This window comes from Diceros bicornis, chromosome 14, assembly GCF_020826845.1.
Source record: "Diceros bicornis minor isolate mBicDic1 chromosome 14, mDicBic1.mat.cur, whole genome shotgun sequence".
NCBI classification, from domain to species: Eukaryota; Metazoa; Chordata; class Mammalia; order Perissodactyla; family Rhinocerotidae; genus Diceros; species Diceros bicornis.
In genome coordinates this window covers 30,102,512-30,123,518 of record NC_080753.1, presented here as the reverse complement: position 1 = coordinate 30,123,518, position 21,007 = coordinate 30,102,512, and the positions used below count along the sequence as shown (strand labels likewise).

At 54.3% G+C, this 21,007-nt stretch overlaps 1 protein-coding gene across 2 annotated transcripts in view; it reads left to right on the top strand.

The window, feature by feature from the left end:
- Positions 1-21,007, top strand: part of PACSIN1 (protein kinase C and casein kinase substrate in neurons 1) — a 55,382-nt gene that overhangs the window by 27,934 nt on the left and 6,441 nt on the right. Inside the window, exons 1-3 of one of the 2 annotated variants that reach the window (XM_058554567.1) lie at positions 9,249-9,278; positions 19,133-19,258; positions 20,228-20,384. In XM_058554567.1, coding sequence (XP_058410550.1) covers positions 19,196-19,258; positions 20,228-20,384 — 220 coding nt within the window. In that variant the 5' untranslated portion in view covers positions 9,249-9,278; positions 19,133-19,195. Of the gene's footprint in view, positions 1-9,248; positions 9,279-19,132; positions 19,259-20,227; positions 20,385-21,007 lie in introns of those variants that run through there. The other variant, XM_058554566.1, reaches the window with a different exon arrangement.

Here is a 21,007-nt window from a genome sequence, read left to right as displayed (position 1 = left end):
GTCACTCTTGGCTGGAGGCCCCCAAGATTCGAGAGAGGGGCTTGGTTATTTTGAATATTGCAAAAAGCTGTGCCCAAATTAAATTTCCCAAGCTGAGGCAGCCTAGTCTATAGGCTCTTTGCTTTTGGTGGGAGTTATCTCAATTCAGCATAGAATATTAGTTATCCCATGCTGATCAGAAACTCTACTCATTAATTACTTGAGTAAAAACTCATTTGTTTTTCAATTTTTAAAAAATTACTTAGCATGTGTCTTTGGTACATAAAAATCTTTCAAAACCTGGGGTTCCTTGGGTGAAGAAATACATAAAGGGTCCCCCAGTGGTGCAGAGGTTAGAGATTGCTAATCTGGTCCAACCCTCTCACTTTGAGGGGAGCAAATTGACCCCCAGAGAGAGAGCGACCTGTGCCAGGTCACTTGGCTGGAATGGGGCCAAGTCAGGACGAAATGCCAGAGTCTCAGGCTTGTTGAAGAAGCCAGTGTCTGAACAGCATTCTTGTGTCCCAGTGTGTGTGTGTCAGCCCCCCAGGACAGCAATTGTGTCTGTGGCATTCCCTTCGATCAGTGGCCAGAACAGGTGGGGAGATTTAAAAACCTTTTTGATGGTGGTGTTATAGAACAAGTGTTAGAGGATAGGACCAGATCTCGAAGTGTGGTCACTGGAACGCCCGTAGTATCACAGTGGGAAACTACCTGGAGAGAATGTCATAAAACATGCAAATTCCTGGGCCCCACCATAGACCTACTATGGTGGTGTGGTACATTGGTGCTCCCTACCCCACCAGTGAACCCACCGTCCTGGTGTTCACACCCTGCTGTGGTCCCCCTCCCTGGCATTGACTTGGCCATGTGACTTGCTTTGGCCAATGAGACGTTGGCCAGCATGACTGAAGCAGAGGCTTGATAGACAAGCGCTCAGACACTGGAGCTTGTCCTTTTGGAATGCTTGCTCTTGCAGTCCTGAGCTACTGCGTAAGTAGGTCCAGCTCCCCTGCTGGAGAGACCATGTAGGGGGAAAGACAGGGATGGGGGGGACAGGAGGGAGATGGGGAGGCGTAGGGACAGGTAGCCAGCCAGCTGCTGGCTCCCCCAGCCATCCCAGCTGAGGGTCAGTCATGTGGATGAAGAAGCCATCTTGGACATTTCTGCCGTGGAGAAGAGAAGAACCCCCCAGCTGAACCCAGCCAACCTGCAGAATCACACAATACAATACATCATTGTTTGAAGTCACTAAATTCTGGGGAGCTTTGTTATGCAGCAATAGACAACCAAAATCCCTACTGAATCAGAATCTCTGTGGCTGTGGCCAGAATCTCCATTTTATACAAAACTCCAGTTGGTTCTGATGCTTGCTAAGGCCTGAGAGCCACTGGAAAGGGCACTGCCTTTGGAATCCAAAGGCCTAATTCAAGTCGCTGTGAGCTTCTCTCATTCTCTATTTCCTTGTGTGTAAGACAGAGGTTAAGTACAGACTCCAGAGGAAAGAGGAGGACAGTGCTCTGTGAATCTGAACCACCAGTTGGAAGTGAGGGGTTATGAGTATTGTCAGCACTGTTGGCCAGGCTGGAGCATGCATTGAGCACCAGCTGTATGCCCAGTGCTAAAGCTGGTATGAGTTGCTGTGTCACACTCAGGTTGTGAGCATCCTTGTTCAGTTTAATTCCCCTGAGATACCAGTGGGGAGAAAATGGCTGGTGGTGTTCATGGAAGTGGTGTCACGGGGGACGATCCATCCAAACCTTAGCAAGTCCTGTGGTACCACCTCCGGAGGGTGTCCTGAATCAGACTTTACCGCTGCACCATCATCCATCGTTGCTCACCTGGACTATTGCGATAGCCTCATTTTTTTTTTTAATTGAAGTATAACATTTACAGTGAGGTTCATAAATCTTAGGTATGAACTTAATGCATTTGTACATGTGTAAACACCTGTGAAACCACCACTCAGATTAGGGTAGAGAACATTTCCAGTACCCCAGAAAGCAGCCTCATGCTCCTTCCTGTTGATGGCTCCCAGAAGCATCTGAGAACATCTTGATTTCCTCTTAATTCCTGAAGGATATTTTCACTGCAGATAGTATTCTGAGCTGACAGTTCTTTTCTTTCAGCAAATGAAAAATATTCTGCCACTTCTGGCCTCCATGGTTTCTGACGAGAAATTTGCTGTCATTTGAATCATTTTTCCCTTTTGGGTAGGATATCGTTTCTCTCTCTGCTTTCAAGATTTTTTCTTTGTCCTTAGTTTTCAGGAGTTTGATCATGATGTGACTTGGAGTAGATTTCTTGTGGTTTACCTGTTTGGAGTTAACTAAGCTCTTAAATCTGTAGGCATATGTCTTTTGCCAAATTTGGGATTTTTTTTCAGCCACTATTTCTTTGAGTACTTTTTCAGCCGCACATTCTTTTTTCTCTCCTTCTGGGACTCTAACAACATGAATGTTGGATCTTTTGTTATAGTCCCACAGATTTCTGAGACTGTGTTCATTTTTCTTTTCAGTCTATTTTCTCTCTGTTGTTAATATTGGGTAATTTCTGTTGTCTGTTTGCGTGTTCACTAATTCTTTCCTCTTGTTGCCATTCTGTTTTTGAGTCCATCCAATGAGATTTTGGTTCTAAAATTTCAATTTGGTTCTTCTTAATATCTTCTATTTCTTTACTAAGGCTTTCTATTTTTTCATTTGTTTCAAGTGTGTTCATAATTGCTTGTTGAAGCGTGTTTAAGATTGCAGCTTTAACATCCTTGCAGATAATTCCGATATTTGTGTCATCTTGGTGTTGGCATCTGTTGGCTGCTTTTTCCCATTCAGGTGGAGGTTTTCCTGGTTCTTGGTATGACACGTGACTTTTTTGTTTTTTGTTGTTGTTGTTTTTCTGAGGAAGATCAGCCCTGAGCTAACATCCATGCTAATCCTCCTCTTTTTGCTGAGGAAGACCGGCTCTGAGCTAACATCTATTGCCCATCCTCCTCCTTTTTAAATTTTTTCCCCCAAAGCCCCAGTAGATAGTTGTATGTCATAGCTGCACATCCTTCTAGTTGCTGTATGTGGGACGCGGCCTCAGCATGGCCGGAGAAGCGGCGCATTGGCGCGCGCCTGGGATCCGAACCCAGGCCGTCAGCAGCAGAGCGCATGCACTTAACCGCGAAGCCACGGGGCCGGCCCGACTTTTTTGTTTATCCTGGATGTTTGGGGTATTATGTTACGAGACCCTGGCTCTTGCTGAAATCTTCTGTCTTAGCAGGCCTCCTCTAATACTGCACGTTATTGATGCCAGGTCGGGGTGGAAGTCTAGGTTCCCTACTTGACCTTGGTTGACAGCTTGGTGGGGGACCAGGGTGCCTGCTTACTCCTGGACAGGGGTGGGAGTTCTGGCTTCCCACTAGACCTCCACTGATACTTCCCTGCCTGGGAAGGGAGGGGTAGCTCATCACTGCTCCCCATGTGGTCTCCACTGACTTGTTACTGCTGGGGGATGGTGAAAGTCCTGACTAGGCCTCCTCTGACAGCAACCCAGTATGGAGGGGGAGGGGTGCTTTGTTACCACTGGGTGACAGTGGAGGTCCTGGCTCCCCACTCATTCTTCTGTTACCACCCTGGTGGTGGGGGATGGGGCACTGTTCACAGCCGGTCAAGGCTCCCCACTCCGCCTGCTCATGGGGCTGGGGCTGCAGTTTTTTTCATGGTGTTTGGCTAGAGTAGGGCATTTATTGTTTTAAAGGTTTTTGTCTTGCTAGAATGTGCCTTTCCCAGTCCTCTGGCTAGAGAGAGCAGGCTTTTCTTGGGGCTGTTTTTGTCCATATTCATTGGTGTTTCTGGGTTGCTGACTTCTTCAGCTCCAAATCTGGGATATATTGGGCAAAAAGAAAACCCAGAGAACTCGCTGTTCTGTTATTTTTTGGGTCGTGAGGTCCCTACTCAGTCTGCCTTCTTCTCTCGCCTTTTAGAGTCTTCATAGGCTTGTTTTGTATATAACATCCCAGGCTTTTAGCTGTACTTTGCAGGAGGAATAGGGAGAAGTACATCTACTCCATCTCTCCCAGGAACCAGAAGTCCAGATTTACCTGTTCTTTAACTTCATATAAATAGAGTCCACTGTGTATGTTCTTTAAAGTTTGGTTTCTCTTGCTCAGCATGATGTCTTGAAATTTTTCCATGTGGTGGTGTGTGGTTGGGTATTTTTCATTGCTGTAGAGTATTCAAGTATGTGAAGAAACCACACGGTAGAATTTGCACAGTGGAATCCTATACAGCAGTGAAAAAGCAAACTACCTCGATCTCAGACAATAAACCACACAATTTGTTTATCAGTCCTCCTGTGGAGGGGCATTTGGGCTGCTTCCAGCTGTTATGAACAAAGCTGCTACAGATGTTCTTGGACATGTGCGTTAGTGGCCGCAAGCACCCATTTCTGTTGGGAATAAATATTGCAAAAGCCTCTTAACTGGTCTCCTTGCTTCAGCCCTTGGCCCCTACTAGTCACTCTTCCACATAAAAGCCACAGTGTTCTTTTGAAAACATACATCGGATCCTTTCCTGCCTTGCTCAAAAATACCAATGGCTTCCCTACATACTTAGCATAAAATCCAGAGTCCTTACCATGGCCTACAAGGCCCTATAAGATGCAGCCCCTGCCAGCCTCTTCTTTATTCCTACCTTGTTGGCCACCTCTGTCTGCCATCCCTTCGTCTACCTACCCATCCGTCCATCCATCCATCCATTCAGTTTTGGGGTGCCTTCATTGGGCCTAGCTTACTTCCGCCTCAGGACATTCGCTTTTGCTGTTCCCTCTGCCAGAAACACTCTTCCCCCAGATCATCACATACCTCCCTTTTCCCCTTTATTTAGGTCTTTGTTCAAATGTCATCGCTTCCAAGAGGGATTCTAAAATGGCCCCCACTCATCCTCTCTCTGCCTTTACCCACATAATTTTTCGTGATAGTCCTAGTCACCACCTGAACTTCTATTGTTCATTTGTTGCATGTCTCCCCCTTTGGCATGAAACGTCCACCAGGTTATCTCGTAGTTGTCTGCTGTGTCCCACTGCCCAGAGCGATGCTGCACATAGTAGGTCCCCAGGAAATATTTGTTAAATGCGTTGAAGATACTAGCATGGGATTTGGTCAGACACACCTGCGTTCTGACACCAGCTTCATCTTCCAGCTGAATCACGGGGCAAGTCCCTTAACCTAGTGCTTCTCACTCTGATCTCCTGGGATCTTGGGACAATGCAGATTCTGATTCAGGAGGTCTGGGGTGGGACCTGAGATTCTACATTTCCTGCCAGCTCCCAGTGATGCCTGAGCTGCTGGTCCTGGGCTCCAGGTATTGAGTAGTGAGACCTTAACCACTCTGAGCCTCGGTTTCCACACCTGTAAAATGGCTTCTTGTGGAAAACAAGTGGTGAAGTGTGTAAAGCACTGTGCACAGTGCCTGGACTTAGCAGGTGCTCTGTGAGCATCTTTTGCCCCTCCTCTGGGTGCCTTTGAGATCTGAAGCTCGAGTCACGCTGGTTTTCTCCCTCTGCTCTCCCTCTGCCCACACATTTAGCCCCATGCATACCTCACCAGAGCCTTGTCCTTGTGTTTCTGCAGAGCTGGCCAGCCCTGCCTGTCATGGGCGGGGGTTTGGAGAGGATTCTGGCATTTTGACAGTCATGGGAACATTATGCAAATGAGATGCAAAGCAGCAGCTAATGAGCCCGAATTTTGAGTTGCATTTGCCCTGGTGCTGGGAACACGTGGGATAACTGTGCGGACTGGGTGGGGGAGGGGAGGCAATGGATGCTCTTCGGGTTGGGCGAGAAGGCGGTGACAAAAGGGGTGGACTTCTCCTGGGGGTCTCGAGGGCAGCTGCTCTGTGGCCTGAGTGAGCCCCTTCCTCTTTTGTACACTGATCCCACCTGTTGCACTGGAACATGGTTAAGGTCCCAGACTAGGAGCTGAGTCGGGCATGATGTGTGTGTGTGTGTGTGTGTGTGTGTGTGGTGTGTGGTGTAGGGGGTGTCCCTGGGCCTGTCTGGGGCCTGCAAGTGGGGGAGTAGGGGGCTGCAGATGGGTGACTCCTTAATATGTTTCTAGCCCAATTAACATATGCAGAGACAGCTCCAACAAAACTGGCAGAAGACAACTTTCCCCTGAGTGGGGTTCCACTTGGGAAGAGGGAGACAGAGGAGGTAGGAGATGGTAAAAGATAGAGTAGTTTCAAGGGGCACAGGCTGTCCTGACATGGCATAACCTAATACTCATATTTTTGCTGGTTTTGAGGTCTCTTATTGTGTAGACTTTGACAAACACTAAGGCTATCCGAATCTTGTCTTCCTTCCTCATAACATCTCTCTTGGGGACCCTCCCACCAGCAGGTGGGCTGGATCAGGCTGACAGAAAGGGTGGGGTGGGAGTGGATGCTCTCTGGGCTGGGGAAGGAGGGGGTGACAGAGGAGTCAGCTTCTCCCACAGAGCCTGTCTGAGTGTAGTAGGGCAGAACCCGGGGGTCTGCCAGGCGGCAGATGGGGCCGGGTCAGGCTGACGGAGGGGTGGGGTGGGGGGCGGCTGTCTTTGGTGTCCTGAATGGAGCCGGCTCTTTAGGAGAAAGATGATCTGGGGCTGGAGGCCGGCAGGCGGGCAGGGGGCTCTGCTTACAGCGCCTGGGAACTCAATCCCTCTCCCCCTCTCTCTGAGGTCTCCTTGCTCTCCAGGGAGCCTCTGCTCTCAGGCGCCAGGCATCCCCACCCTCCTGCCTGGGCCTCCAGCTGACCCTCTGCTGAGGACCTCCAGGCCTGGGGACCCCCTGCGTCAGGCTTTTGGCCCAAGGAAGGCCAGGCTGGAAATCACCTCTGAGGGCGTTTGTGGGGATCCTCACTCATGCCCACTATTTGACTGGCACTCAAGTGCATGTGACCCTGTCCTGCCTTTGATCTAAGGATGAGAAGTACACTTGGCTGTGAAACTCCTAGAAGCTGGGTGACTGTTGCTCTGCTTCCCAGTCAGATCTTTCTTAATAGAACCAATGTGGAGCATTGGAGAAAACTTGGCAGACAGAGGATTCAAATCCCAGCCCAGGCACTTCCTGGCTTTGTCACCTGGGCAAATCGCTCAGTCTCTCAGAGCCTCTGTGTCTTAGTCAGTCCTGTGACCTCACCTGTGGGAGAACAGGAGTCAGGGACTCCACGAGCTTGTCACCCTCGGGCAGGGACTGTGTTTTGCCCGCGGCTGTGTCTCAGCACCCAGAACAGCCCCTGGCACATGGCGGGTGCCTAGTCAGTATCTGTGGAATGAATGAAAAGCCCAATTTCATCTCTTCTGAGATGATCTTCCCCCTCACTTTTGACATCTCTGGAATTTGGATGCTCCATACAGTTTATAGCGTGTCTTAGTTTGATTGGCAGCAGTCGTATGATGGAGAGGGTCTTAGATGGGATGAAATATGGAAGGGGCCATCATTATTACTGAGAGGCAGTTTTTTGCCTAATTTTCAGTGGGCTTCTGGTTCATTCTGATTGTATCTGCCCCCTCTAGGCTGTGTGGGGTCCCTGAGGATTGCCCTGGGGCACAGGGGCTGCAATGCTCTTTGCCTGAGGTCCTACTGAGGTGGTGCTGGGCTGGGGACAGCGCATCCCGTGGGGCACGCTGTGCGTCCTTGGCCCCAGTCCCCACTTGGTCTACCCCTCGCCCCCGCCCCACTGGACGTTGTCCCTCCTGGGGGGCGGCAAGGCAGTGTGAAGCCTGGAGTTCCCTCTGAGGAGGAGGGCCCCATTTTTCTCTACCCTGTCATAATTCCAAGTACCAGGACTGGACAGCAACCAGGGGGGTGGGTGGGGATATCTGTGAGCATCCTTGGCCCAGGGGCTCTAGGGAGGATCTAGTCTGGACCAGACAGAGGACTTTCAGAAGGGGGGAGGGGGCATCGGGAAGGGTGACCCTGTCCCCACCCCCACCCTGGTCTCCTCCAGCAGCAGAGCTGGGACACAGAGGGCAGATTAGCATCCGATCCCTAGAGGGCAGGTGTGGAGCAGACAGTCAGATCCTTTCCCAGGAGGTGGCTCGTCATCCATTCCCCTGGTTGGGACACTTTTACTTGTGTCATTGATCCCCTCCCATGAGGCTAGTGTTGGGGGCTTGTGTCTACAGCTGCAATTTTGTGTAGGAAGGGTTTGTGTGTTGCACGTTCTGGATCCATGTAGATGTGTGTACACATGTCTTAAAGATGTGTGTGTGCTGATATTAGTGTTACAGTTATGAGCGTGTCTGTGTGTGTTACCTGTGCATGTATAGGTAGATACACAGGCTTGTGGAAATGCGTGTGTGCAAGTACATGTAAGGGTTGTTTGTATGTATAGTGTGTTGTTGGGGTGCACGTGTGCATGGACGCGTGTTGGGGCGTATGGATCATACGTGTGTAGTGCAAGCCTAGATGTTTGCTCTGAGAGGTATGTGACAGCTGTGCCTGTGGGAGAGGCGCCAGAGTTGGAATCACAAGGCCTCACTGGCAATAACGAGCCCAGGGGTCTTGGATGCCCAGACAAGTTGTTTTACTACTGTGGGCCTCAGTTTCTAATCTGTAAAATGGGTATGGAATCTCTTGCAATGAGATTGTAGATGAGCATCTCACACTTGGCCTGACCCAGAAAAGACTCGAAATAAAATTTTGAGGAATGCCTGAATGAGAATAAATGATTAAGCAGATAGAAGTGTTTTACAGAGCAGCTGCAGTAAGATTTTAAGGACCTGAGGGAAGTGCATGGAAAGATACAGCTTACAGTGTCTGGTAGGGACGCTGGGAGGCAGAGTCTTGAGGCGAAAGAGAGAAAAGGGGCTGGAGCAGGGTCCCCCACAGTCGAGAGTGGCCGCGGGAGCCTGTGTTCACCAGTGTCTCTGTGAAGGTGAAGTTTGCGCGCCCGCCCGGTGTTGATGGGGGCGCCATGTAGAAGGCGGGCGTCCCCTGGTGTACACGGGAGGGAGGCTGTCGGGGAGCATTGCTCAGTTGCCATAGAAACGAGCAGAAGGAGGTGGGTGGCTGGAGAAGGAGGCGGGTTGGGAGGAGGGAGGGGGAGGAGGTGGCGGTGGGGGGCGGGGAGCTGGCTTCTGCAGTTCTGGCGCTGCTGCCTTCCTGAGCAAGCGGTGGAGGGGACCCAAGAGGACAGAGCCCCCCGCCCGGGCGCCAGGCTCCCTCCCCGCCCGCCACCACGGAGAAGGAGGACGGCCAGCCCCTCTGGCCCTGGCCTGGCCCAGCGGGGGCAGTGCACTCCTGCCTGCCCCTGGCTTGGTGCCCAGACGGGCCCAGGTAGGCCTCCTGATGGGGACAGCTGCAAGAGGCTGCATTTGGAGTGGGGCCCCGGCGCTGCCCCTGCCTTCCGACCAGCAGCACCTGGAAGCAAGCACAGGGGCCGGAGGGGCCAGAGCCAGTGGGCCTCGGTAGGGCGCAGCCAGCCTCCTGGGAGGCCCTCTTCAGAACCGGGGTCCTCCTGGTCAGGGGGACTGCCCCTGTTGCCTCTCCTCTGCACCTCGTCCCTGTCTCCACCACTGCCACAGGTCCTGACTGCAGAAGTGCCCTCCTCCCTGGGGAAGTGGGCTGAGGGGCTGGAGCTTCTGGGGACCCCCAGTACTGCTCCTCCCCGGGCTGAGGCTATGGGGGGGCGCAGGGAGAAGTGAGGGTGTCCCCTGCCCCTACTCAGGGCACTGCTAGACCCTGGCCATTTGGAACCACAGACAGACCCACCTCCCACCCCATACCAGCAGCCGCCCTGCTGGCCCCGATGGTCTCAGGCATTGGGCTGAGCTCCCTGGTCAGGGAGGAGGTGTCTTTCTCCTTCTCCTCCAAGCTCAGGCCCTCCCCCTCTTTGTTCTCCCTGCAGACCTAGATCCCCAGATCCCCCAAAGGACCCCTGTCCCACCCCCAGCAAGCCCAGGGTCTCCATGTCGGAGTACAGGAGAGCAGGCCCCGATCTGGGGGGGGTGCCTGTGGCCCTCCCTCCCCTTCTCTCTGTCTCTGTGCTGCGTTGCTCTTGGGGACAGACCGGGCTGCTGCTGGGGGAGCTCGGGCACTGCGGAGGAGCCTCTGCCGGTGCTCAGAGCGGGTGGGGCTGGGCCTGGGGAGGAACTGGGCTGCACTGCCTGGGCTCTGGGCACCGGGGACAGCATCGGCCTGTGGTAGTGCAGTGGGTGCGGGGCACCTGGTCCGGGTTTGCCCTGGGATGGAGCTGAAGGGCCTTGGCTGGCGTGGGGAGGAGATCCTGGCCTGAGAGGGGCAGGGGGTTGGTGTGTGCAACCTTAGGTGTGCTTAGGGTGCCTGGATGGCAAAGGGTCTGCCCCTTCTCCCACTGCCTTATCTACCCGGCACCCCCTGAGCGCTTGGCTGGGCCCTTTGCTGGGCCCTGGTACCACATTGTGGAGCTTCCCCTTCCCCTGGGCACTTGGGGGTCAGAGCACCTGGTGCGGGGACTGAGGAGGGGTCCCGGGGCCTGTGATGGGTGGGGGAATACGTGCTGAGAGGCTGACATGGCTTGGTTCATTTCTGCAACTGTTGGTTGCACCTGCTGAGTATTAGGCACAGGGGCCTCCCACTTTGGGATTAGGAGCCTGAGAGGTGAGAGGGCAGGTCTTGGGATGGCAGGAGCAGGGTGGGGACATAGATCTGCCCAGCAGCCGGCAGCCAAGAACCCCGTGTACATTGTCGCTGTCTCGCCCTGCTTCTCGGAACCCTGTCGCCCTGCTGCCCACCAGGGCCTGGGACCGGCGCTGGCGTCCGCCCTGCTTCGCCTCCTGCCGCTGCGCCTGCCCCATCCCGGCCAGAACAGGGGGCTGCTGAGGCCTGGGGGCAGTTCATTTGGCAGGAGCTGGAAGGGGCTGTCCCTGCCCCTCCTCCCCCACCCCTGGCCTGCCTTCTCTAGGCCACATTCCCCCTCGCCTTTTTTCTGTCCCACGTGTCCCTGGGGTCTGTCTTTGCTTGCTCTGTCTCTCTCCTACACTCTGTTGCCCCCAGAGTCTGGGGCAATGAGCCCACCGGAATGGCCTCCTGGGGTGCATTTCCCAACCCCACCCCATCACACTCAGTGGGCCCACCTGCCTACAAGCCAGGTCCGGGCCCCAGCCTCCCCGCAGCAGCCTTCCTCATGTCAGAGGGAGCTGAAGCGAGGCCCCAGGAGCACTCAGAGGCCTGGGCTCAGCCAGGGGCCTGGGGCCCAGGACTGGAGGAATAATTCAGCCCCAGGCTGGCCCCTCCTCGCATGCCCCCCAATACAGGAGTTCTGGGGGAGAGAGGAGACGTCTCCATTTGGCTCTGAATGGGCATCTCAGGGCTCCAAAACTGAGCTCCCATCTCCCCCAAATTGTTCCTCCCACCGTGCTCCCATCTCGGGAAACAGCCCCCCACCTGCCAGCTGCTCAGGCCCAAACCCCAAGCCATCCTGACTCTTTCTCCCTCTCACCCTCACATCCAAACCATCTCACAGTAGTTCCAGACCCCAACCGCTTCCTCCTGCGTCCAGCATCACTGCCATCTTCTCTCACCTGGAGAATGGCAGCTGCCTGCCAGCAGGTTCCCCGTCCTCCTTGCCCCACTGTGGTCTGCTTCCCCGAGCAGCCAGGGATCTCTTAAAACCTAAGCCAGATCACTTCCCACCTCTTCTCAAACCCCGCAGTGGCTCCCATCTCACTCGGTGTGGGAAAAGTCACAGGCCTCACTCTGACCTACCAGGCCCCATGTGATCTGCATCCTCCCCCAGCCTCCCTGACCTCACCCTCCCTTCTCCCCTCACTCATGTCACCCCCTTGTTGTGGCAGCCACACTTCCGCCTCAGGGTCTTTGCACTGGCTCTTCCCTCTGCCTGCCTGCTCTGCCCCCAGATATCTGCAGGCCCCCTCCCTCACCCGCTTCAGGTCTTTGCTCAAATGTCACTTCTGAGAATGGCCTCCTCTGACCATCCTGTGTAAGACAGCATCACTCCGAGCCCCGCCGTCCCTCCCTGTCCCCTTCCCTGCCTTATTCTCCGTAGCCCTGTCACCTTCTAATACATGCGCTCATACACTTAGTCATCTGGTTTGTTGTCTGTCTAGGCCTTCTAGAATGTCAGCTCCATGAGGACAGGGAATTTCCTGTCTCGCTCACTGCTGTAGCCCAGAGCTGCACCGCAGGGATCAGGGCTACAATTGAAAGCCAGGAGTCTCTGGGTGGCTGGCCCTCTGCGTCTGTGCTGTAATAGGGGGCCTGTGACTCGGCCCTCAAGGAGGGGGGATCCAATGCCCCTCTGGCTGGGCAGTTAGCCCAGGGGCGTCGGGTTGGACAGGACGTCCTGCGTGGACCGGGCCATGCATCTTGCCTTTTTCTGTGCTAGCCTTAACAAAATGGCTAGACTGGGGGTCTTAAACAACAGACATTTATTTCTTATGGTTCTGGAGGTTGCAAGTCCAAGATCAAGGTGCCAGCCTACTGGGTCCCTGGTGAGGCCTCTCGTCCTGGCTTGCAGACGGCTGCCCTCCTGCTGTGTCCTCATGTGGCCTTTCTTCAGAGCAGTGCGTGTACTTCTCTCTTCCTCCTCTTATAAGGACACTGATCCTAGTGGATTAGAACCTCACCCTTGTGACCTCATTTAACCTCAGTTACCTCCTGAAAGCCCTGTCTCCAGATACAGTCACACTGGGGGGTAGAGCATCAACATATGAATTGGGGGGACACAATTCAGTCCTTACCCAAGGTCTGTGGGGTGTAAGCCCAAAGAGGGGAGAAGGAGGTGTGAGGTCATCCAGAGAGATGAGTCTCCTGTTTGGAAAGCTCTGCGGCTGTGGGAGGCACGGGTAACAAGAACTGTAAGAATCATCGCAGTTAACATGGTGCTTCCTGTCACTGGCTACTCATCTCGTCCTCACACCAACCCCATGGGTAGGTGGTATCGTCACCTGCATTTTGCAGGTGAGGAAACTGAGGCACAGAGAGTTTAAGCAATTTGCCAGTCACACAGCCAGTAAGTGGCAAAGCCAGGACTTGAATCCAGTTGTTCTGGCCCCACGGCAGTGCTCCTGACTAGTCTGCTCTCAGTGCTAACCTGGCGGGAGTGTCTGTGCGTGTCAGGAGGGCAGGTTGCCACCCTGATCCAGCAAGACAGGGTTTATGGCAGAAGGTGACTAGGAACCACACCAGCGTGTGGGGGTGAGGTAGGTGAGGGCTGGGATATTCAGGGAAGGCTTCTTGGAGGAGGTGGGACTGAGCTGGCCCTTGAAGGGAAGCAAGGTTATTTTGGGGAGAGGTGGGTGATTGGGGGGAGGACGGCATGCACTGCAGGCAGGGGGAGGGCGTGAGCAGAGGAGCAGAGGCTGGAATGAGCCTGGGGTGCATGTCAGGGGGAGGAGTGGAGGACAGCACCTTACAGCTAACCTGGACCCTTCTGGCTGCGTCTGAAGCCCCAGCAGAGGCTGGTAAGAGTCCTCGTGTGGCCCCAAGTCAGGTGTGGTGAGCCCGTCCGTCTCTGGGTGAGGTGAGGAGCAGGGGGGCTGCTGGGAGTGTTGGTGGGACCTGAGACCCACCCTGGGTTGGGGGGGCAGCTCTGGCTTCCCCATGGCCCTTCCCAGGTTTGAGCTGAGCCGGTCCCTTAGGCCAAGAGGGCTGGGGTGACCCCTACGGAGTGCTGGCTCTGGACCAGGCACCTGGGAGGAAGGGGCAGGGGAGGGACTCACCTCTGGGTCTGTATCTGACTCTGCCTTCTCCCTGCTGTGTGACCTTGGACAAGTCACTTAACCTCTCTGAGTCTCAGATAAGGCAGGGAAGTCACCACCCATCTCAATGGGTTGTCATGAGGATTAGAAATAAAGTATATGTAGAGGCTGGCACATCCCAGGTACTCAAAAATGGTTGTCTTAGTTGATATAAAGGGAGAGTGAAGAGAGGGATAATGTAACAGCCCGAGGCTGTGGATGCCTCTTCTGTCTGCATGCCGTGAGATCCCTAAGGAGGGAGGGCACCATCTGGAGGGCAGAATCATCATGGGGGATCAGGGAGGATGAGGCCCTGGAACTGGACCCTGAGGGTCGACCAAGAGGAGAGGAAGGGGATGCCAGGAGAAGCCAGGGAAACAGAGGACAGGTGGGATCTGGGACCCCCTCTTGTGGTATTCTAGCTCTTGGTTATATCACCATCATTATCAACATTTGAACACCTACTGTGTGTGGGTGACTGTGTTTGGCTCTGGAGTACAGAATTCAGTGTTTCTGTTATTTAATGAATAAATGTTCCAGAAGGTCCTTGGCATTCATTCATTCAACAAATATGTATCATATTTATGTATTGTATAGTATTTACTTACTATGTGCCAGGCATTGGTCTGGATGCTGGAAATACCAGAGAACCAGACAGACAAAAATTGCTGACCTTACAGAGCTGACATTCTAGTGGGAGAGGAAGACACTAAACATGATGAATACTGTAATGTTAAGAGCCTGTCACATGGTGGCAAGTACTGTGGGTAATAATAAAGTGAGGAAAGGGAGGGGAATGCTGGAGGTGGAAAAGGATTGCAAGTTTAAATGGGGCAAGGCCAGGACATTTGAGCAGAGCTGGAAATCTGGGATGGGGACTATTCCAGCAGGTCCAAAGGCCCTGGGGTTAGAACAGCAGGGAAATCAGTGGAGCTAGAGGAGAGTGAGAGTGGTGGAAGGTGACGGCAGAGGGGTGAGGGGTGGGACAGCAGGTCACGCAGGGCCTCTCGGCAAGGAGTTGGACTCTTGCTCTGAAATGGGAGCCACAGGAGGATTCTGAGTAGGGCAACGGTGGGATGTGACTTAGGTGTCCCCACTTCCCTCTGGCTGCTGTGTGGGGAGCAGACTGGGGCTGGAGGGAGACAAACAAGGTCAGAGGCGGGAAGACCAGTGAAGAGGGAGGGGATAGGGGCTGGGACCAGGGTGGTGGAAAGTCGACCTCAGGATCTGCTAATGGACTGGGTGGGGTGGGAGGAGAACGAGGCGCTGGGGTCAGAGGCCTGTGGTTGTTAGTGACTGAAGACACAGGCGTCCACCCTGCGCCGTCCACGCCAGGCCTGCCCTCTCTGGGCTCGCGCTCTTCATTCTCTGCCCCGCTGCAGGCCAGGGGGAGGCAGACCACGACCAGGGCCCCTGCCCTCCGGGGTCTGTGAGAGGCAGTGCAGCAGGCCCGGGGCCTGAGGGTGGCACCTTTCACCCTGGGGCTCCTTTCTCCCTAAAGGAGAGGTGAAGGCCAGGACGAACACGGGACATTTCCACAGTGGTCTGTGTTTTTCAAAAAAGAGCTACTACTCTTTTATCATTTGATCTTCCAAAGAAACTCAAGTATTTTTTCCACCATACCTGTTAGAAAACTGAGGCCCAGCTGAAGGGGTTTGGCCAAGATCTCACCAGCAGGGGGTAGGCTGGAGCCAGGGTCCCAGGCCCCCCCGTTCTGCAGGCCGAGGGCTACACTGTCCTCATGGAGAGAGAGGCCTGGCACCTCCCTGGGCTCCACAGAAAGCGAGGGCCCACCCTGCAATGGGACCACCCCCCACTACAACAGGGATGGTGACAAATGAGTAATGAGAGCTGACAAGCTCTTTCCGTCACGTCTCAGCCTCGGGGCTCCCGTCTACAGTGTGGGGTGATAACAGCACCCACCTCACAGGGTTCTCGTGGGGATTGGATGAGTTAAGACATGTGAACAGTCCTTGGCGGCAAGTGTGTGCTCCATAACTGCCAGCTATCGTTATTCATGATAAAGGGCTTTGAGGGCCGCAGAAAGTCAGATGGGCCTTGTGCCCATTTGATGGGTTGACGAAAGCTGAGTGTACCGGGCCTGCCCATGGGGAGTGGCAGATACCAGCCACACCAGCCTCCTGGCTCTGAGAAGTGCAGGTTTTCCGTGATGGCAGCTCCTGACTGCCATTCAGGAAGGAATTGAGAGCACTTGGTAAGAATTAAGCCTCCCCCGTGCCCCCAGGGTGGGGGTGTGGGGCTGATTTGGAGGAGGTGGGGGCAGGGTGGGATGGGGGGTCTGGTTGTGTGGTGCTGGGGGGCTCACACGCCCCCTCCCGCATCCACTCCCTGAGCCAATTCTGTGTGGGCCCAGCCCTGGTCTGGAGTGGACTGGACTCGCACTGTCCCCTCTAATTCTTAAATTGGGTCTTATCATCCTCATTTCACAGCAAGGTCCAGGGAGGCCATGTGAATTGCCCAAGGCCACACAGCAGTTTGGTGACCAAGCAGGGACCCCAAGGCTACAGCTATTTTCACTACACATGCTACCTCTGCTGGGGGCCCGGGAGACCCGTTACCTGCCTGCACTGAGGGAGGGACCACAGCAAGTCCACCCTCCCTGGGTCTGGACAAGGTGGAGAGTGGTCTCCACCATTGTGCGTTCTCTTCTAGCCTGACATGCTAGGTCTTAGCTGCACTGTCCCCTCCTTCCATGCTTCGAGTGCACCCTCGGCTCTCCTCCAACACAAGCTGGAGGGTTTTAAAAAATATGCAGTTTATGCACACAAGGCAAAATTTAAAAGGCACAAAAGGACCTACAGTGAAAAATCTCCCTCCCACCCCATCCCCCAGCCACCCAGTTCCCTGAAGGCAACCACCATTACCAGCTTTCCAAAAATATTCCCTGCTAACATATTTCCCCCCATATAAATGGCAGCATCACAGCCACACTGTTCTGCACCTTGCTCGTTTTGTTTTAGTGGCATGGCTTGGGGACAGTTCCATTCAGGACCAGAGCATTCCGTTGCAGGCCTGCACCATAATTTCCTTAACCAGTCCCTGGACGGGCATCTGGGTTGTTTCCAGCCTTTGGCTTTTACAAGCAGTGCTGCAGTAAATGAAATTGGGCGTCCTCAGTTCGCCCAGCTGGCTGGAAGGTAAATTCTTGGGAGCGGGGCTGTTGGGAGAAGGATGTGTACCTCTGCAGTGGCGGGAGAGAGCACCAAGTCGCCCCACTGAGATTGTATCTGGTCACTTCCCCACTACCAGGGGTGGGTTCGCCCTTCACTCCCATGAGGAAATGTCCCTACCCTCCACCCTGCTCCTGCCCCCACCGCCAGCCCGCTGACAAGCTGTACGTTATGAGGACCCCAAAGAGCAGAGTTCTCTGTGACTTCAAGGGTTCTGGACCGGGCTCTGGCCCCAGGGATTCTCACCTAAGCTGGCTGAAAGTCCTTCATCAAATATCCCTGCCTTTTACTTCTCCATGCCTAAATTCAAAGTGGTCTTTATGAAGCGAGTACTGCTTTATAAGTGAAAAGTGCCAAATTAAGAAGAAAAAAATTGAGACTCATTTTTTGTCCCTTGATGAAATCCAGTCACCCTTTCACTCATCCCGACTGTGCATGAGTTTGTGGGAGTTTGTCTGAGGTTTTGCTAAGGGGAAAGGAACAAAGTATATTTAGTGCTTGAGAGAATCAAAGAGGCAATACTGGGTTATTACTGGGAAAAGAGCACTAGCCCCTGGACAGATGGAGAGACTGAGGCCAGAGAGGGGGAGGGACATTCTTGACCAGCGATCCCCACACGTTGGTACCATCTGCTCTGAGCCTGAGGGCTAGCTACTGGTGAGGGGTGGGGGTCCGCTGGACCCCCAGTTTGGGCTGAATCCTGCAGAGGCTAGCCCTCACCCAGCGTCCTCATTGGTCAGGGTTCATAGTCCTCTGCAGTGCAGAGGCAGCAAGGTGTCCCCTGATTGTCCCTTGCCTGTCCTCTGCTGGAGGCTGGCAGCTCCTAGTGGGGTCAGGCCCGGCCTGGACTCGCTGCCCCTTTGAAGACCAGGCCCCTGGCCCTCTGGGTCCTGTCTCCTGACTACTGAGCCATTCTTGCCTGAGGTGGCAGCAAGGCCTGGGTGGGGGATGGGAGGAGGGCAGTGCCCCCTCCAGCCCTGACGCAGCACACGGCCTACATTGGCCAGCCATGATGCTAGCTGACAGATCCAGGGCACACACAGCTGCCTGATGCTCACACAGATCGCGGTGGTCTGAGCTGTGGGCCAGGAAGCTGCATGTCCAGGACTCGTAGGAGACATGTAAGTGGTTAATGGAGGCTTTTTTTTTTTTTTTTTTGGTGAGGAAGATCAGCCCTGAGCTAACATCCGTGCTAATCCTCCTCTTTTTGCTGAGGAAGACCGGCTCTGAGCTAACATCTATTGCCAATCTTCCTCCTTTTTTTACCCCAAAGCCCCAGTAGATAGCTGTATGTCATAGTTGCACATCCTTCTAGTTGCTGTATGTGGGACGTGGCCTCAGAAGCGGTGCGTCGGTGCGCACCCGGGATCCGAACCCCGGCCGCCAGTAGCGGAGTGCGCGCACTTAACCGCTAAGCCACGGGGCCGGCCCGCTAATGGAGGCTTTTGAGGCTGGGTACCAGGGCAGTCAGAAGGGCATTTACAGAGGCCCGGCAGCTCAGAGAACTGAGGAGGCACTCAGCCTGGGCCAGAGGTGGGAGGGGGCCCTGCTGCCAGCTTCCCAGGGGGTTTGGGTCCAAGCTCCAGGTGGGGGGTTCAGGGAGGATCTGGAGGCAAGACCAGGGACTCTGCGTTGGGTGGGGGAGCTGAGGAGGGTGTTTTGGGCCTGGCGCAAGGATCCAGCTGGGTCAGCGTGGGCAGTGATGAGGCGGGCAGAGAAGCCAGCAAGGGTTCACTGAGCCCCAGTGCCAGGCCCTGGGGAGGGGCTGCAGGACCTGCATGCAGATGGGCCTGACTTCTGGCTCTGAGGAGCTGTGTGTGTCTACGGAGCAAACCGCAGATTTAGATAAAGCAAATATGCAACTTCTAACTTCTAACTTCTGGCCCCAACTTCTAGCTCTATGAGTCCAGGAGCACAAAACAGTTGCCGGCATCATGGCTCTGGTGGTGGGGGCAGGCTTCTGAGAAGAAGTGCCCACGTGGGAGCAGGAGGACGGATTTGGGGGAGGGAGGAAGGAGAGGGTATAGAGTGAAGGGCTCTTGGAGGACAGAAGGGGAGGTGGGCACGAGGGGTACTAGGGGTGAATCTTGGGGTCACCCTAGGGATGGTGAGCCAGTCCCTGGGCAGGAAGTCCCCATCCCGATGCGAGGCTCATGCCTGCGGAGCCCTCATCCCCACAGCAAGTTGGGGCCCCAGGCTTGGAATGGGGCCCACGGGGGCACTTCCCTCATCTCCAGGGATCTCTCTCCTGCCCTCCCAGCGTATGAGCAGCCCAGCTTGGTGACCACTGCTCCACAACTGTCCATCCCCCCACGGCCACACCATGTCCGGCTCCTACGATGAGGCCTCACTAGCTCCAGAGGAGACCACCGACAGCTTCTGGGAGGTGAGGCTTCGATGTTCCCCAGGTCCTGGGGACCAGACAGCCTGGCCATGTGGAGGACTAGGCTCCCACCCACCCCATGACCTCAAGCCTTACTCCCCAGCCACTTGGCCCCTCCAAAACCCTATGTCTAATGGGCAGTGGTAGCCATAAAGGGGGGGAAAATGACTGCCCACTGAATCTGGAGCCCCTCTGCCCCACAGCTGCCCCTGGAGAGATCCTGTAGTCTTTCATAGTGTGGAACAGGCCCTCTTGACCCTCTGCTCTGGGGGCCCTAGCTTAGACTCCTGGCATTCACACAGGCAGGCATGCACTTGACAGTGTACATAGCCTTTCACAGCTGAAGTGAAGTGGGCAGGGGGTCGAGCATGGGTCACAGAGAAGTGGGGTAAGTTCTGAGAGCCCCACAGCAACATAGTGGTGGAGACCAGACTAGAAGCCAGGATTTCAGGAGCCTCCCAAAATATCTGAGACCCAGAAAAACATTTTTTCTGTTGGCTTCCAAAACCCAAAGAGAAAACTGCCAAATCTAAATTAATAAGTGTTTAATGAGATGTCTGCAAAACATAATATTATGTCAAGAAGCTGCAGCTCAACTCAACGCTTATATGACTCTATATAAATATAATAGATTTAGCTCACAAGAACAAAATGAATAATTCATTCTAGTCCAAGTCCAAATTATAAAAATCCTTCCACATTTTGTGGCAGCGAGGAAATTACGTTTAAAATGGGATGGAGGAGTGTGCAGACGGTGGGATGCGATGCAGGGTGCCGAGGCCTCGGAAAGTGGGAGGGTCCGGAGGCCCAGTGCGTCACCGCGTGGCGGCGAGGCGGTGAAGGGTGGGAGAGGGCGGTGAAGGGTGGGAGAGGGCGGTGAAGGGTGGGAGAGGGCGGTGGGGATGGACGCGGCGGGCGGCCGGGCAGGAGGCGGGATGCTCGCGGGAGCCGCGCTCACTGCTTGGCCGCCAGGTGGGGAACTACAAGCGGACGGTGAAGCGCATCGATGACGGGCACCGCCTGTGCAACGACCTGATGAACTGCGTGCAGGAGCGCGCCAAGATCGAGAAGGCGTACGCGCAGCAGCTCACCGACTGGGCCAAGCGCTGGCGCCAGCTCATCGAGAAAGGTGCGCCCCACGCCCACCCCTGGCGCGCACCCCAGGCTCACCAGCCCCCGACTGTCTGGGTCTGGGGAGCGCCAGCCACCGGGATGGCGCCTGCATCCTTCAGCCACGGGGCCTCCGCGGGCGCTGTCCCCACACCTGCGTTCTTCCCCTCCCAGACCAAGCCAGGCCTCCCTGTCTCTGTTCAACTCTACTTTGTACAATTTTAGGTTGGATTAAAAAACCCCACAACTTTTTATTTTGAAATAATTTAAATTTAGAGAAAATTTGCAAGAATAGTACACAGAACTATATACCCCTCACCCAGATTCACCAGTTAACATTTTACCACGTTGGTTTTCTCACTTTCTCTCTATTTATATGCATATTTTTTCTGAACCATTTAAGTTGGAGACATGTCCCTTCTTCCTGACTTCTTGGTATATCTCCTGAGAGAACATTTGCTTACGTAACCATAGTTCAGCTATCAAATTCAGGACACTTAATATGGCCCATATACAAATTTTATTATAGCACTTGTTTATGCTGGCCCAGGATCCAATCCAGAATCTCATATTGCATGTAGTTGTCATGTCTCTAGATTCCTTTAATCTAGAAGAGTTTCAAGTTGGGGTTTACATGTATTG